Source organism: Rattus norvegicus, chromosome 5, assembly GCF_021556685.1.
Source record: "Rattus norvegicus strain SHRSP/BbbUtx chromosome 5, alternate assembly SHRSP_T2T, whole genome shotgun sequence".
Classification (NCBI taxonomy): Eukaryota; Metazoa; Chordata; class Mammalia; order Rodentia; family Muridae; genus Rattus; species Rattus norvegicus.
Window position 1 is genome coordinate 161,368,956 of NC_141538.1, and position 15,427 is coordinate 161,384,382.

Below are 15,427 nucleotides of genomic sequence, written 5' to 3' on the forward strand. Positions count from 1 at the left end.
AGAGGCAGAGGTAGGGAATATGAAAGAGATCAGTTTGAAAACACCAGTGCAGATGAGGAATATCTAAGGGTGAAGGGTGGAAAGAATGGAGAGAAAACCCTGTCTACAGAAATAACCTGCCAAAGCTGGTTGGTGGCATGTGCCTGTAATCCCCGCCCTTAGGAGGATAAGACAGGAGATAGGTTCAGGGACAAACTCAGCTATATAGTGAGACATTATTGAAAGAGGAGGAGGAAAAAAAGAGAGGAGAGGAAAGAGAGAGAGGGAGGGGGAGTCAGATCTAAGCAACATATGACCCAAATAGGATAAATAAATTTAGATCCATTCCGAGACACCAAGTTTATAGTAAAACTACAGAGCCTGCAGAGTGAAGATTTTTAAAGGCACGTGCTTCGCAAAGGCAGGATACCTATGGAGAAACGACCCCAAGATCACTACAGCCAACAGTGGTAACAGAAGGCTGAAGAAAGAAGCATGCCGTGCCTAAAATGTTGAGAGAAAATAACTCGACATAGAAATCTGAGTCCAGCTATTCTTGTTCAATGAGCATGGCCAAAATTGAACCAGAACTGTCCATGGCCCAGCTGTCTGTCCCGATGCTGCCCCTGGCCTCCATCAGGCCTGGCTCCAACCACCCATGGTAGTCTCAGCAACTCTCTTGATTCCTGCTTAGCTTGACCTTAACCCAACTCTTCACTCTTGGGTGTTCTCCAACAGACAAATTGGAGTATCTCCTGGTACAGGCAAGGAGAGTTCACCTCCAATCTTAATTTCCTCGTCTGCCTGCCTCAGGATTTCATTACTGCCTTACCTCAATGCTGATGAGGGTGTGGCCCAATCGTTAGCATCCTAAGGCTCTTACTCCATATCTTCCTCTATCCCCTCCTTCGGCCAGTCCCCTTACCCATCCCTCTACCCAGGAAACTGCTTCACTAAATACATGACTCTAGCTGGAGACCTGTTTCTGGCTCTACTGTAGACACCCAAGGGATTCCCCATATACCACATCTGACCAAAGGCCAGGAACTCTCCCTGGTGCCTGGGGTCCTCAGGTCACTCAGAGACTCCCAGGGACCCAGAAGACGTTCTTTCTGAGACTCACTTCTCACCCCACATTCAAGATCAAGACATCTGACTTCCCCTTGCCCTGAGGGGCACTTCCTCTTACAAAGTCACCTGAGAAGTGGCTGTCTTCCCTGGGCCACGTCATGTCTGTTGTCTCTTAGACCAGAGATGGGTGGCTGCAGCCTTCTGTTTACTCTTGTCCTCAAAGCTGACCTTCTCTGTAAGCTGCTGTGCGCTTACAGTGGGTTTCTGATAATGACTTCAGAAGATCAAAGGCAAGAACGAAAGGTTTAGGAAATCCCAAATTGAACGTGGGCCCCTGCTTGGTGGCTCAGCTGCCATTGTGGCTTTAGCTTTGTGTCTGGAGCCCACCGGAGTAACCTTCTGGTGACTCAGGCCGAGGCTCTCTCCTGGGCATGCTGTACTGCTCTGAGTGGTTTAAAAGAAAGGCTGTGCACAGGCCTTGGGGTGGACACTGATACAAAGGATGGAAGAAAATGTGTGTTCTGTTCTGGTCAAAGCCTAGACACTGTGTCTGCTATGTCTAGCTCCTGTCTTACATGCTCTGGAAGATGGATGGCAGTTGAAGTGATTCAAAAGACAGTCAGAGACTGAGTTAAAACCTGGGGTAGATCGGCGGGTCTGAATGTCTCCCCTGTGAGAGGTGGAGGGGAAAGGATGTGGAAGGGACCCCAGTGCCACCCCAGGACAGCATCTCACAGTGGTTATAGCATCAGGATGACAATCTCCCCTATGTTAAACATCCCCCACAATGGCTCTCTGGAGCCTTCTAATACCCCTTACTGCTTGGTAAGTCCTCCAGGTCAGGGCACAGAGAACTTCACTTCCCATCAATCCCCACGGCGGGCTGAGCTTCACTCCATAGCCAACCACCTCTCTAGGCACATGGTGGAAGGGTGTACTTTCCCTCTAGTCTTCAAAACCCACAGTTCCTCACATTTCCTTTGGGAAGAGCTTCGGGAAATTTGTCTGGCCGAGAGCTTTGCCCATGATAAAGTGGTTGTCTGGGTGAGGTTTGGAAACATGGAAAGAAGCAAAGAAAACTTAATTTTAGGAGCTGCGTCAGACAACCGAACACACTGGGCCAATTGAAAACAGCTCTTGTGAAAGTGATCAGCAAACCACATCCAAGAAAAAGATCAATGGAGAAGCCACCCCTCCTGGAGAAGAAAAGGCACCTTCTGGGCTCCCACCCCTCAGGGGATTTCCAACCTTAAGAAGGCTGACTCCAAGAAGGAAACTAGTGGTCGGTCATTTAATCCCTGGAGTTTCAAAGATAAAGCCAAGGGTGGTGTTGGATGTCTATCTGACCCCAACAACAACAACAACATATGCATTTTTCTAATTTTTCTGCGATATCCACCACTATTCTACCAAAATCAAGACCTTTCCTTTTGCCCTGGAATGCTGCCATCAAAAACAAAAGAATAGGTTTGATGTGGCGGTGCACGCCAGTCACCTAATCACTTGGGAAGTAGAGAGGGGAGAATCAAGAGTTCAAGGCCGGCATCGGCCCCATAGAGTTTGAAGTCAGCCTGGGTTGAAAAAGAGATCTGGGGAGATGGTGTAGTCAGTCTACAGTGCTTGCCACACTAGCACCAAGGGCTGAGTAACAATGTAAGAATCCCACACATGCTGGGGTACGTCTAGAATCTCAGTGTTGGAGAGGCACAGACAGGCGGATCCCTGGGGTTCACTGGCAGAGTCTAGTCTGCTCTACACTACATGATCTACAGATCAATACGAGGCTTTATCTCAAAAAACAATGTAGACGGGACCTGAAGAACAATGTCTGAGGTTGATTTCTGCCCTCCACACATGCACATGAACACATGCTTATACACCGGTACCCACAGACATTTCCATGTGAACATGAATACACACACACACACACACACACACACACACACACACACACACACACCATGAAACAAAAGAGCAGAAGATGGATTGTTGCTAACATTAGAAACAGCCTCACCCCATGGAATCTGTTCACTGGAACCAAGGCCTTCCTGGTGATTTCAGTGGGACAGGGCCCAGAGTCCAACCATCTTGAATTCTCTCTCCTTTGGTAATAACACACACACACCCAAACTGAGGGCAGAGGTGGCTGCTGGAGGAAGATTGGCTGCCATCTTGGTTACAGGCCTAATGACCCTCCCCAGGCCCGTTTTCAGTGAGGAAACATTACTAGTCCTGATCTGGCAAGGGATGGAAGGAACCACACCTCTGGTTTCCAAATGGCTGTAGCTGTGCTGTGACCAGCGGGTGGTGATAAGCAGCAGTGTCAGCAGCTCGCCCTGCGAAATCTCAGTGTGGGCTATCAATCACAGGGTTTCCTGAAAAACAGCCAGGCAGGATGCTGGACCATGATACCCCACCTTGGCGTTGTCTAGGCTAGATTTTTGTCAATGTCTCACAAGCTAGATCATTTGAGAAGAGGAACTGTCAATTGAGAAAACGCCTCCAATAGATTGGCCTGTAGACAAGTCTGTCCAGCATTTTCTTCTTCCTTTTTTTCTGAGAAAATTTTATTGGCCTTTTGGATAAAGTTTATTCACCAGGAAGGATGATGCCATCATACTTCTGCTGGAACCAGCACATGGCCTCCTCTTTGCTGATTCTGTGTTTGGTCCCAGTGCAGTCTGTTCTGTGCTTTTTGTCTGCGATGTTGAAAGCTGGTCTACCCAGCATCACCTAGAAGTCCAGGCCGTACATGCCGATGTTTGGGTCATATCTGATGCCCAGGTCAATGTGTTCCTGAAACCCAAAGCCGAAGTCGCCAGTATCAGAGAAGTTATTCTTCTGTAATTCGTACTCTCGCTCCGTTAGGCCTTTGTCCAGAATCTCCTCTGCCTTGGCTCCACAGACTGCCGTGAACAGCAATTCTCTCATTTCTCCGGATGCCAAAGGACCTGACAGTGTATCCAGCTTAGAAAACACAGGGGTCTGGCCTGTGAGCTGCTCCAACACCTTGGCTGCTCAGGTCTGTCTGTCTCTGCCCTCCCCCACACAGATATTGAGGCAGAGCTTGCGGATGTGAAGTTCCCACATGGGGTTCTCCTTTTCAACCTGATCATGCGTCATGGTGGAGAACAGGACGGGCTATCCAGCGTTTTCTTGGTTGGTGATTGTTATGAGGTAGCCAAGTCTACTGTGGGCAACGTCACACCTAGGCTGGTGGTCCTGAATGCTCTAAGAAAGCTAACTGGGCAAGCCAGGAGAAACAAGCCAGTAAGCAACATCCCTCCATGGCTTCTACCTCAGTTTCTGCCTCTAGCTTCCCACCTTATTTCCAGTTCTGACTTCCCTCCATGAAGAACTGTACCGTGTAAGCTAAGTAAAGCCTTTGCTTCCCAAGTTGCTTTTGGCCATGTTTTATCTCAGAGATAAAACCCTAAGACAGGAAACCTTAATCCATGTTGTCATTCCCACAGATGGAGAGACCGGAGAGGTCTTCTCTGTTTTGGGGCATCTTCGTTTGTTTGGCTTTTTCAAATGTGCTTAGCTTGCTCCGTTCACAGTAGAAACCCCAAATGTCACTTTCTTAACCCCTCACTTGTAAATCTGGAGACTGGATCCAGATAGATATAACATCTTATTTGAAGGGATCTCTGTGTGTCATCCTAAAGACAGGGCAAAGGGATACAGTCTTCAGGGAAAAACAAACAAATGAACATGGTAACCATCTAAAAATGACCAGGCTGGCCTGAATGGTGAGAGACAGATGGACAATAATGGCTTGCACAGTTGAGTTTCTATGTAGTATGGTGTAGGGGATGAGTCCTTATCTGTGCTCATAAGAAACCTTGTGGTGGCTTCATGACTGCCACAGGAACTGCAGAGCTGCAGCAGTTCCTCAAGTGATGAAACCCTGTCCTCTCCTCTGGTCTCTCCCCCCTTCCCTGCAGCTGGGCCTGAGTTCCTGCAGTGTCAGCAGAACACAGTGGACAGGGTGACTTCAGTCTCGCTGGTCAAGCTCTGTAAACCCATAGGAATGCTTTCTGTAATAAAGGATGGCCTTGCTGGGCACTAACAGAAGGAGAAGCCCTTGGTCCTGCCAAGGTTGGACCCCCAGTGTAAGGGATTTGGGGGGGGAGCAAGGGAGGCAATGGGGAGAGGAACCCCCTTATAGAAGAAGGGGAGGGGAGGGGATAGGGGGCTTAGGGACAGGAAACTTGGAAAGGGAATAACATATGAAATATAAATAAAGAAATATCCAGGGGTTGGGGATTTAGCTCAGTGGTAGAGCGCTTGCCTAGGAAGCGCAAGGCCCTGGGTTCGGTCCCCAGCTCCGGAAAAAAAAAAAAGAAAAAAAAAAGAAAGAAATATCCAATAAAAAAGAAAGAAAAAGAAATGCTTTCTGTCCAAAACACTCAACGCAAATTAACTCAGGGGGACATGGAGGCTGCTTCCCAAGTCAGCCTCTGGTACAGGAAACCAAGTCCCTTCTGAGTTGTGGTCACCCCACAATGAATGCTAGGCCAAAGGTGAGTCAAGAGTCTCCCACCAGACACGCCCACTCACTAAGTTGGAGACGTGCCTGCCACACATTTCATGAGCTCTGAAGAGGACAAGGGGGATTCCTTAGCTACACCAAGGTCAAGAGTACCCTGGTGGGCTGGGGAGGGGGGGCTCAGTCAGTACGTGCTTGCTTTGTGAGCACAAGGACCTGATTTTGATCCCCAGAACCCGAATTTTAAAAGTCGGGTGTCATGCAGGACGTTGCTTGTAATTCCAGCACTGGGTAGGCAGATACGGTCACATCCATGGGTGGCACTGGCCAACCAACATAAGCCACTTCATGAGTTCTAGGCCAGTGAGAGACCCTGTCTCAAAACAAGGTAGTTGGTCTCTGAAGAATGACATCTGAGGTTGGCAACTGGCCTCTACATGCACACATAAACACACACACACACACACACACACACACACACACACACACACACACGGGGCGGGGGGGAGAGGGAGAGGGAGAGAAAGAAAGATACACCCAGACAGACACACAGAGATACACCCACAGACAGAAATAGAGAGAGAGAGAGAGATACACCCACAGACACACACACACACACACACACACACACACACACACACACACACACACAAACTTCAAGAGTCCTCAACAAAACACTGAGTCAGAAGCACGTCTGGGCACACACTTCGCAGGCCAGTGAAGAGACAGATACGATGGAACACTGCTCCGCTACACCGAAGCCAAGGACACACTTGCTGGAGCCTCCGCTGTCCGTCCCATCAGACTTCCCAGCATCCTTAGCACAGTGTTGAAGAGAAGCCAGAAAGAAGAGTGAGGCTGGATAGTGCACTGACAGCTCCCACTTGGAGGCATCAGGCAGGAAGGATGGAGCCTTCGTCTGCCACACCTGTGTAGACCAGCCACCCTCTCACTGCTGTTTGAAGTTGACATAGAAAATAGGAAATTAAAAACCCTGTGCGCTAGGAGTTAGAAATAACTGTCAAAACAAAAACGGTGAGGTTCAAGCCACAGGAGTTAAGCATGGCACCAAATTCTCTCTCTCTCTCTCTCTCTCTCTCTCTCTCTCTCTCTCTATCTCTATCTCTATCTCTATCTCTATCTCTATCTCTATCTCTATCTCTATCTCTCTCTCGAGTAGTTTTCATAAAATGGAAGGATGGGGACCAGGAAAGTAGTGTAGTTGAGAAATCATGGTGTCTCGTTTCCTCAAGATAATTTGCATTTACAGCCAGCCAGACCAGCATCCCAGAGCAAGGGCCATACCTCACCCCGTAGATCCTGCAGGTCTTGGCAGCACGGAGGGCACATAGGGAACACCTCAAGAATACACAGGGCTGACAGATGCTGTTCCCTGGGGAACAGCCGTGATTAACCCAGCTGCAGAGCTCTGGAGTCTGCAAATCATTCCAACACACATTTAAGATCTCCTTTATGATACTGACCGGCTACCAATGGCTGTCTGGAGACAGGCCAGCTTTCTCCTCATTCCCTCCACCTCCTAATTTAGTGTGCTCCCTGAATGCAGGCTAATGATTCCTCCTTGTGTTCTTTCAGGGAGAGTCCTCCCTAGAGAAGATTAGCTGGCCCTTGTCATCCCGTCCTGCAGTGGCCTCTCGACATAAAGGATGTTTGGTGTTTTGTTTTCTGGGTTTTTTGGTGGTTTTCTTTTTACAAAGGAGATTGAGGGTTTCGTGGCCTGATTTAGGTCAGGGTGCTTGAAAAGGAAGGAGGATAAAGCCCCAGGGGACCCAGGCGCTTTAGAAATGCAATCTGCCTTGCCCCAGCAACCTCAGAGAAGCAGGGCAATTCTTGGCCCTCCTGGGGTGGAAGTCACCTTTCTAGATAGACTATTCCACAGACAGATGGAGGAGTAGGAGATTCTTAATCTCTGGATAAACCAGAATCAATCTGTGAGGCAGACAGGTATGTTCTGTGCTCCTGGATTTTTTTTTCCTCACAGAGTCCACTGCGCCCTTCGCTGCAAGACCAGAAGTCCACACAAGCCTACACAGAAGTGTCCACCGTGGCCCGTGTAATGGTGCCTGGCACCCCCCACTCCACAGGTGAGCTGACTGAGGCACAGAGAGGCTCGAGAGCCCGTGTGAAGACAGGCAACTTATAACTTACACAAGCGAAGCCAGGACTCAAACCCACGGTACACAGGTTGCCTCCCTGTGCACGTCGTCTTAGAAACAAGCAGGACATTGAAATCTCTTCCATGCCATGCTCCTGAAAGCGCAGAGCCTTGGGTTTGGTCAGACCAGGAAGGCCTGAGTGCAGTCATTTTGTTTTGTACCTAGAATGATAAAGCCCACCGATGAGGAAGGGTCTGCCATTCTCAAGGTCATGGGACCCCCAACTCCCATGAAAGCACCTGTGTGACACGGCCCCAGACTCTGAAGACAGTGGTCTTCCCAACACCTTCCTGAGACTCAAGGCAAAATACACTTCAAACCCAGTCCTTTCCTCAGTAGTAATGAACTCAATAAATAAATTAAAAGATCAGAGAAGCAAAGCCAGGAGTTCTGAATTGATTCCCACAGCACCATACGCACCGCTGGTGGGCTTTCTCCCAGTGACCACTCACATGGGGTCATTCACCCCTTCCTGACTTTGGTCTGTAATCAACCGCACATCTCAGCAAGATGACTGACAGCAACGATGTCAACTTTTCTACCTACGACCTACGAGTAAAGGTTGCTGCCTTCCTTGCCAGAGAGATCCCCTACCAGAGCCAAGGGCCAGAGAAGATACAATGGTGAGCTTCTAAACAATTCCAACAGTGCCTCCAGGCATGGCTGCAGCAACGACCAGGATCAGAGAGGCAAGGAACAGAAAGGCAACTAGTCCAGGACTGTCAGCTATCCCCAGAGGCAGGCATGCTCACCAGTCTACCTTCTCTCTCCTGGCATAGTTTCCCTCCTCCAGCAGCTGGTCAGAGAAAACAACAACAAAAGACAGAGACGCCCACCCCCTCTCCCCCCTACACACACACACACTCATCTTCAGGCCCCAGTGGTGGCTTCAAGTCTCAGAGTCAGGCCTAAAAAGTTCATCATTTAGAGTGACAAACATAACCATCCATCGAATCCCAGAATAACGATGAGACGACACTGACAGACCTCCACTACTGGAAGATTCTGTTCCTCACTCTCTGGCCACATCCTACCTGCTTCCATTAGCTGGCACTGTTGGCCGAAGACACGGGAGAAGGTAACACGGCCTGTGGGGGAACTGGATGCTGTCAACACGGACTCCATGACGGTCTGGTAGGTCCTTGCGGTTGGCCTTGTGGCTGGTGTCCCACCAACAGGCTTTGCCACTAGCGCAAGAACAGTGGTAGATTTGGGGCCACTTGTCCTCTTCAAGAGAATGTTCCCGCCTCCAAAGTTTACAAGGCTCTGCACTCAGCTCTGTCTTTGTGGGTTTTTTTTTTCTTTTCTCAAACCTGTCAGGTGAGAAATGACACCGGAAGGCTCTGCAAATAAGGGGGTGGGGTGTACAAGCCTTAGCGGTAGAGCTCAATCTAAGCTGCCCCAACAGGAGTTACTTCCTCTGCTCCAGAAAGAAGCCTGGATGTGGATGGGCCGCTCCTGTGACTAGGGAAGAGCCGATTCCTCCTCAGCCACACTGGCTAGAGAGGTCTCCAGTCCTGCACCGGCAGCCAGCAAAGCGCTGCCCAGGCTCCCTGGGGAGCTGGTCTCACAGGCGGCAGTCCGTGGCTCCTGGGTCCTGGTTGGATCTCTGTGGCTCCAGTCTGGCTTCTGGGTCCCAGGGGCCGCTGCAGCCTGGGGAGGCAGCAAGAGGCGTGCGCAGCGACAGCAGTAGCGGCGGCAGCAGTTCCAGCGGAGCGCTCTGCAGCTGCGGGGGCACCGGCGTCGCTGGCTCATCCTTCACTCCTCTGAATGCCTTTGCCTTCCAGTTCCTGGCCGCCTGACCTGACGGTGGGAATCCACGCGATGACACGTGCTGACAGAACCCCTGCTGCGACCTACTGCAGCGGTGTCCCTAGCCTGCTCTGCTATCCCCTCTCGGTGATGCAAAGGGGGCTGTTACTTGGAGAGAGCTCCTGGATGTGGAAGGGAAGTGCTAACTCAGCCCAGCAGGCTCCAAGGCTGGAGTAACCTCTTCATGTCCACAGCCAAGGAAGCGTCAGACCTGGGACACCAGACTGCTGGCCATGGAATTTACAGATCCAGGAGAGGAGACCAGAGACCAGAGACGAGTCATCCGTTTCTCCCTGAAGGGAGAAAACAGCGAGGGCTGTATCTTAGACACCCTAACCCTGGGCTGGGAGGAGAATGTTCAGACCCACTATTACAAAGGACAGGGGCAGTTAGTCTAGAAAGTGGGGATAGCCACAGGATACAACCACTGCCCCAGTGACACTGGGTCTTAAAGTTACCTTAGCATCTGACAAAAATGGTTTTAAAGACACTGCCCCACTCTAGCTCTCCTGGTAGTGCTTTCTCTAGGGAGTCAACTCCAACATGGTTGGGGCTCCAGGGCTGGCAATCACCTGGTTAGACAATGACACTGGCACCTGGAGGTTGTAAGCACGAACTCCAATTTGCCAGCTGCAGTCACTCAAGCTCTAGCGTGTTTTTTCCTCCAGAGAAGTTTAAAGCCTCTTCCTGATTGAAAGTACCAGAGAAAACATCGCAGCTCCTTTAGGGACACACAGGCTTTCTGACAGGAAGGAGCTTCTCCAGTGACAGCCCTGGGTTGGTTGTTTTTTGAGACGGGTTTCTTTCTCTATGTAAATCAGGCTAGCTTGAACTCACAGAGATCCGCTGCCTCTGCCTATGGATTAAAGGCCTGCACCACCACGACCAGTTTGTCTTCTGGTGTCTTAAGTGATTGAGCACCTCTTTCCCTGTCATAGGAAAGACTCTCTTTTACATCATGAAGTCTTAGACAACAGGAATCGCTCTCTGTGACAGTGAGGGAGAGGCTCCAAGACAACCCCAGACTGGGGTCAGAGGAAGCCTTGACTTTGGGTAAGAGAAGAATACCCTAAGGCAGAGGGGAAACAGCCTGCTCCAGAGGCCAGAGTAACCATGGTGCTCCCTAGGATTCAAAGTCATCAAGCCGTACATGGTCTGGTTGGATAAATGGAGGCACTGTGACCAATTACATCAGGGTAAGTGGCACAAGCCAGAATGCATGGGTCTGCACAGTTTATACTGGACTGATCCTGTCCATGGTACTGATGTGAAGAGTAGTGGTTACAACATGTGAAATTAATTTTACCACACCCTCACATCTTTGACAGTAACTGTTCTTAGAAAAAAAAAAAAACAAGGAGGACGCTGGGAAATCTAACAGGTGTCTTTCAGTTGGATTCATTGTTTCGCTTTATCCTTCCTTAATTAAACGCCTAGTAGTCCCTGGAAACTGTAGTAGCCTCTGGTGCTTCCTTCTCTTGTTCAAGCTCTTGCCCTGTGATCTGGTCCCGTTCCGTTTCCTGTCTTTCTTCCTGATTACAAGAGTGTCCTTTGACTGCTACACATTAAACACTTACTTATCCCTAGGCTTTGGTGGGGTCTTCTCGCTGTAGGTCATCCTCCTGTAGTTTTGCAACTGATATCTGTGTTTTAACTAGAAACAAATGTGGTCAGACCCACTGAGTTTTGAACTTCCAGTCTTATTTACTAATCTTGCCAAAGACATGCTCCCTTACCTCTGAGTCACGAAGTGAGCCTCCTTCTAACACACTTTTACCTCTTGTGCTGTGATGGTTAACCTTGACACAACCTAGAAAACAGCCGGGAAGTGATATAGACCAATGCACTGTCTGTATCAGGTTGGCCAGTGGGTATGTCTATGGGGAACTATCTTGATTATATTAACAGAGAGGAGATGACCTGCCCACTGTGGGTGGCACCATTCCCTAGACTGAAGAACCTGCCCACTGTGGGTGGCACCATTCCCTAGACAGAAGAACCTGAACTGTGGAAGAAAGGGGGCCATCTGGATAACTCAGTGGGTAAGGGCACTTGCCTCTAAGCCTGACAACCTCAGCTCAATTCCTGGGAGCTACATGGTGGAAGGAGAGAACCAACTCCCACAAATTGCCCTCTGGTCCATTCATACAATGACATGTGCACATGCACACACATACAAAGAAGTGGGAATTGAAAGGGGGGCTGAGTTAGGCATGGATACATTAATTCATTGCTCTCTGCACTTGACTGTGAGTATGATGGGACCAGATGCTTCAATTTCTTGCCACTGTGACTTCCTTACCAGGATGAACGGTAACCTGGAAGTGTGAGCTGAACAGACAGACCCTTTCCCCTCTAGGCTGCTTTCTCCATGGAATTTTGTCACAGCAGTAGGAAACAAAACTAAGGCACGTACATGGTTTTAGTCTATGAGGGGCCTACTTATACATCTGATATTACACATGGCAGTTTCCACTACCTCCAGTATTACGGACCAGTTTTTTTTAAAGATTTATTTATTTTATTTTATTTATACAAGTACACTGCAGCTGTCTTCAGACACACCAGAAGAGGGCGTCAGATCCCATTACAGATGGTTGTGAGCCACCATGTGGTTGCTGGGAATTGAACTCAGGTCTAGAAGAGCACTCAGTGTTGTTGTAAAAATATAAAAAATAAAAAAAAAAGGTATGGTTGTCTTTTATCCCCACTAGGTCCGGCACCACAGTGTCCCAAGATGTCTGCTAGATATCTTGACGGAAACACATTCCCAACTCCAGGGCGGCGGCCCACTGTCTCCACCCACCGCACTTTCCTACACTCAAACTGTCACATAAAAGAACATACAACACAATAACCTTTGACCCAACTGAAAAGATATAATTGCCCACCTAAACATACAAAGCCCAATACACATCCACCCCTTAAGAACATCAATAACAACCTGTAAATACACAGAGCAGAATCTTAACGTCAACCTCCATTGTTGTCCCTCGGCTCCTCCCCCGTCCTTCCTGTCTCTTCCTCCTTTCCATTCCAGCCTCCTCCTCTTCCTTCAAACTTTTCTCCTGCCCATCCTTCCTTCTCGTCCAATGACAGGCCTCCTTCTATCTTGTACCTGCCTCACCTGTGACATCATCCCACAGTCAGTGCTCTTAACCGCTGAGCCATCTCTCCAGCCCAGGACCAGTTTCTTTCAAACCATCTTTTTCTCCTCTGCAATGAACCAAATGCCCTGTACCCACAGTGCTCTATATTGAAATCATAGTCCCAACTGTTAGGCTACTAGAGGGGAGGCTAGTTAGATCTGAAGGTGGGGCCCTCATGAATGGGGTCAGTGTCCTTATAAAAAACATGTCAGAGATTCCCCTTTGCTCTCTCCACCAAGTGAACACAGGGAGGAGTGACAGTCTGCCACCTTAGAAGGACATCCACACCAGGACCAGACCCTGGTAGCACATTCTCTGTCTGCAGAATAGAGAGAAACGTTTACTGTTGTCTAAGCCGCCCAGCAGGTGGTGATTGACTGAGGCCCTGCCCAGCCTGCCCCACTGTGACTTCAATATCATTAAGTAGTCTGTTTCCGTGGGTGTGGGATGGTTTCTCTGCCCTGTTCTATGGGTTCCCAATCAAGTTACTCACCAACATTTATGTGTATGTATGCACAATGTGTTTTATGTGTGTGTACATGCATGCTTGTTTATGCAAGGAGGTAATCTCAGATACCACTAGGTTTTGTTTTTTTTTAAAACAGAATCTCTTCATTGGCCCAGAATTTGACTATTTAATTGAACGTATTGGTATATTAATTCCCTTTCTGTTGCTGTGAAAAATACCCTAATAAAATGCAAATTAGGGGAAAAGGTCCTACAGGGCCAGAGAGGAGACAGTCCACCATAGAAGGGAAGACAAGACGGTTGAACACAAGACCTACGTGAGTCAGGAAGCTTACCGGTCCCATTCAACCTACACACAGGAAGCAGAGAGAAAAACCAAGAAGTAGGGTACAGCTATAAGCCCCCCAAGCCCACCCCTAGTGACATACTTCTGTCACGGCCCCTCCTCCTTACCGACCTCCAACTTTCCCAAATGGTTCTACCAACAGGGGACTAAGAATTCAAACACTTGGTTGGGGATTTAGCTCAGTGGTAGAGCGCTTGCCTAGGAAGCGCAAGGCCCTGGGTTCGGTCCCCAGCTCCGGAAAAAAAAAAAAAAAAAAAAAGAATTCAAACACTTGACCCTGGTGGGGGACATTTCTATCAAACCACATCACCTACGCTAGCTGGCCAGTGAGCCCCCAACATTGCCCCATCTCCACCTTCCTGACACAGGAATCACTAACCCATACCATTATGCCCAGCCTTTTACGTGGAAATCAAACATAGGTCCTGTGTCTACACAGCAAGCACTTTACCAACTGAGCTATTCCCCAGCCCAGTAAGCAACGTTTAAGAAGTCCGGGTTTCCAGTAGGTCAGATTTCTATCATTGAACCTTCTTGCCTCGTGTGTCAGTCAACTGGAGCAGTAGAGATCTCCTTCCTGTGGATCCAGCTTGCAACACGGCTCATGCCTACAAGGATATGCTCAGGGTCAGAAACAGCTTCAGAAAGGAAAGCAGAGACTTCCTCTCAGAGCCCAGGCCTAATCGTAGCCTCGCGATTAGGAAAGTTATAGGCTAATGGACAGGGCTCCATCTTTGCTAGAACACTGATCAAAGAACTAATTGATACCCAACTCTGTGTACACTTGTAGATGGCGAAGTGGGGAGAGGAGAGAAAGGAGAGACAGAATGTTTTCTGTCTGTCTCTGATGAATCTAAGGAGCTGTTGGGCATACGGATGGACAGGCGTACCATACAGTACATACATCTCAGGCTTGGGAGGTCTTCTTATTGTAGCACAGGCAAGGGCTAGCACCTTTTGTAGCCCTGGGAGGCACAGAGCATCAGAGCTGGCTAAGAAGGAAGGGATAATTACCCCTGTAGAAGGAAGACGCTTGTGCTAGTGGAGACGATCTTGGCTCAATCAAGCCCTTTGTCCAAGGCCAGTTTAAAATGGTGTGCTATGCTGAAAAGGTTTTAGGGTCTACTTAGAGCTTGTTAGAAGGAGATGAATTTTTCCCTGGATCAAGTCAGTGTGCAGACTCACATGTCTATGCTCCCCCTGAGAACATTTTCAGTCCAATAGATTCTAAATGGACTTTTCCCAAAAGGCTCTCTTGACCTTGCTTAGATTCAGCCGCCCTTGAGACTTAAGGACTGATTCCAAGGTCAGGTCAGGTTCAGCAGCTCAGTCGCTTTCACCGGCAATCCCCAGAAGGTGCAGAGAAGCAACTACAGCCCAGACAGAGGCAAGGGGAAGGGTAATGTATACAGTAGTGTGACCCAAGATTAGAACCAGCTCTTTCGTGATATTTCATCCCTCATAGCCAAAGAGTATTCTGTCAGTCTGGTTGATTCGTGGCGGGTAATAACACAGCATCACAGCCTGGGTGTGGGTTAAATAAAAAGATGTTTCATTTTGGTTCATGGTTCTCTTAGAAGTTCAAGGTGGGGCGGGCTGGATCTGTAACAGCCTTCCTCCTTGCAGAATCCCTGGGAGGTTCAGGCATCCCATCGTGTTAAGGTTCAGATATCAAATATACCCTGCTCTCCCCAACACTCACTCGTAGACTGAAGGCCTGCCCCTCAGCAGAAGGTGTTATTGAGAGCTGATTGGTCCATATGGTTGGTTAATATGTTCAATGGTCACCTACTGTGGAGTTCATTGATTGACAGGCTAGGACCCATTAGGAGGTTGGAAGGTTGCAGGAAGTTGGTCACTTCGAGAGTGCCCGTTCTCAGTCCATTCACCGTCTCCTCCTCCTCCTCCTCCTCCTTTTCCTCCTCCTTCTCTC

The 15,427-nt window shown here is 48.9% G+C and overlaps 1 protein-coding gene and 1 pseudogene across 1 annotated transcript in view; both read right to left on the reverse strand.

Moving 5' to 3' along the window:
• Kazn (kazrin, periplakin interacting protein) overlaps nucleotides 1-9,623 on the reverse strand; it is a 988,882-nt gene extending 979,259 nt beyond the window's left edge. The window contains exon 1 of the mRNA XM_087549465.1: nucleotides 8,754-9,623. Coding sequence (XP_087405591.1) covers nucleotides 8,754-8,844 — 91 coding nt within the window. The 5' untranslated portion in view covers nucleotides 8,845-9,623. The remainder of the gene's footprint in view (nucleotides 1-8,753) is intronic.
• On the reverse strand, nucleotides 3,630-4,173 carry LOC148006139 (large ribosomal subunit protein uL5 pseudogene; annotated as a pseudogene).
• Nucleotides 9,624-15,427: the final 5,804 nt, after the last annotated feature.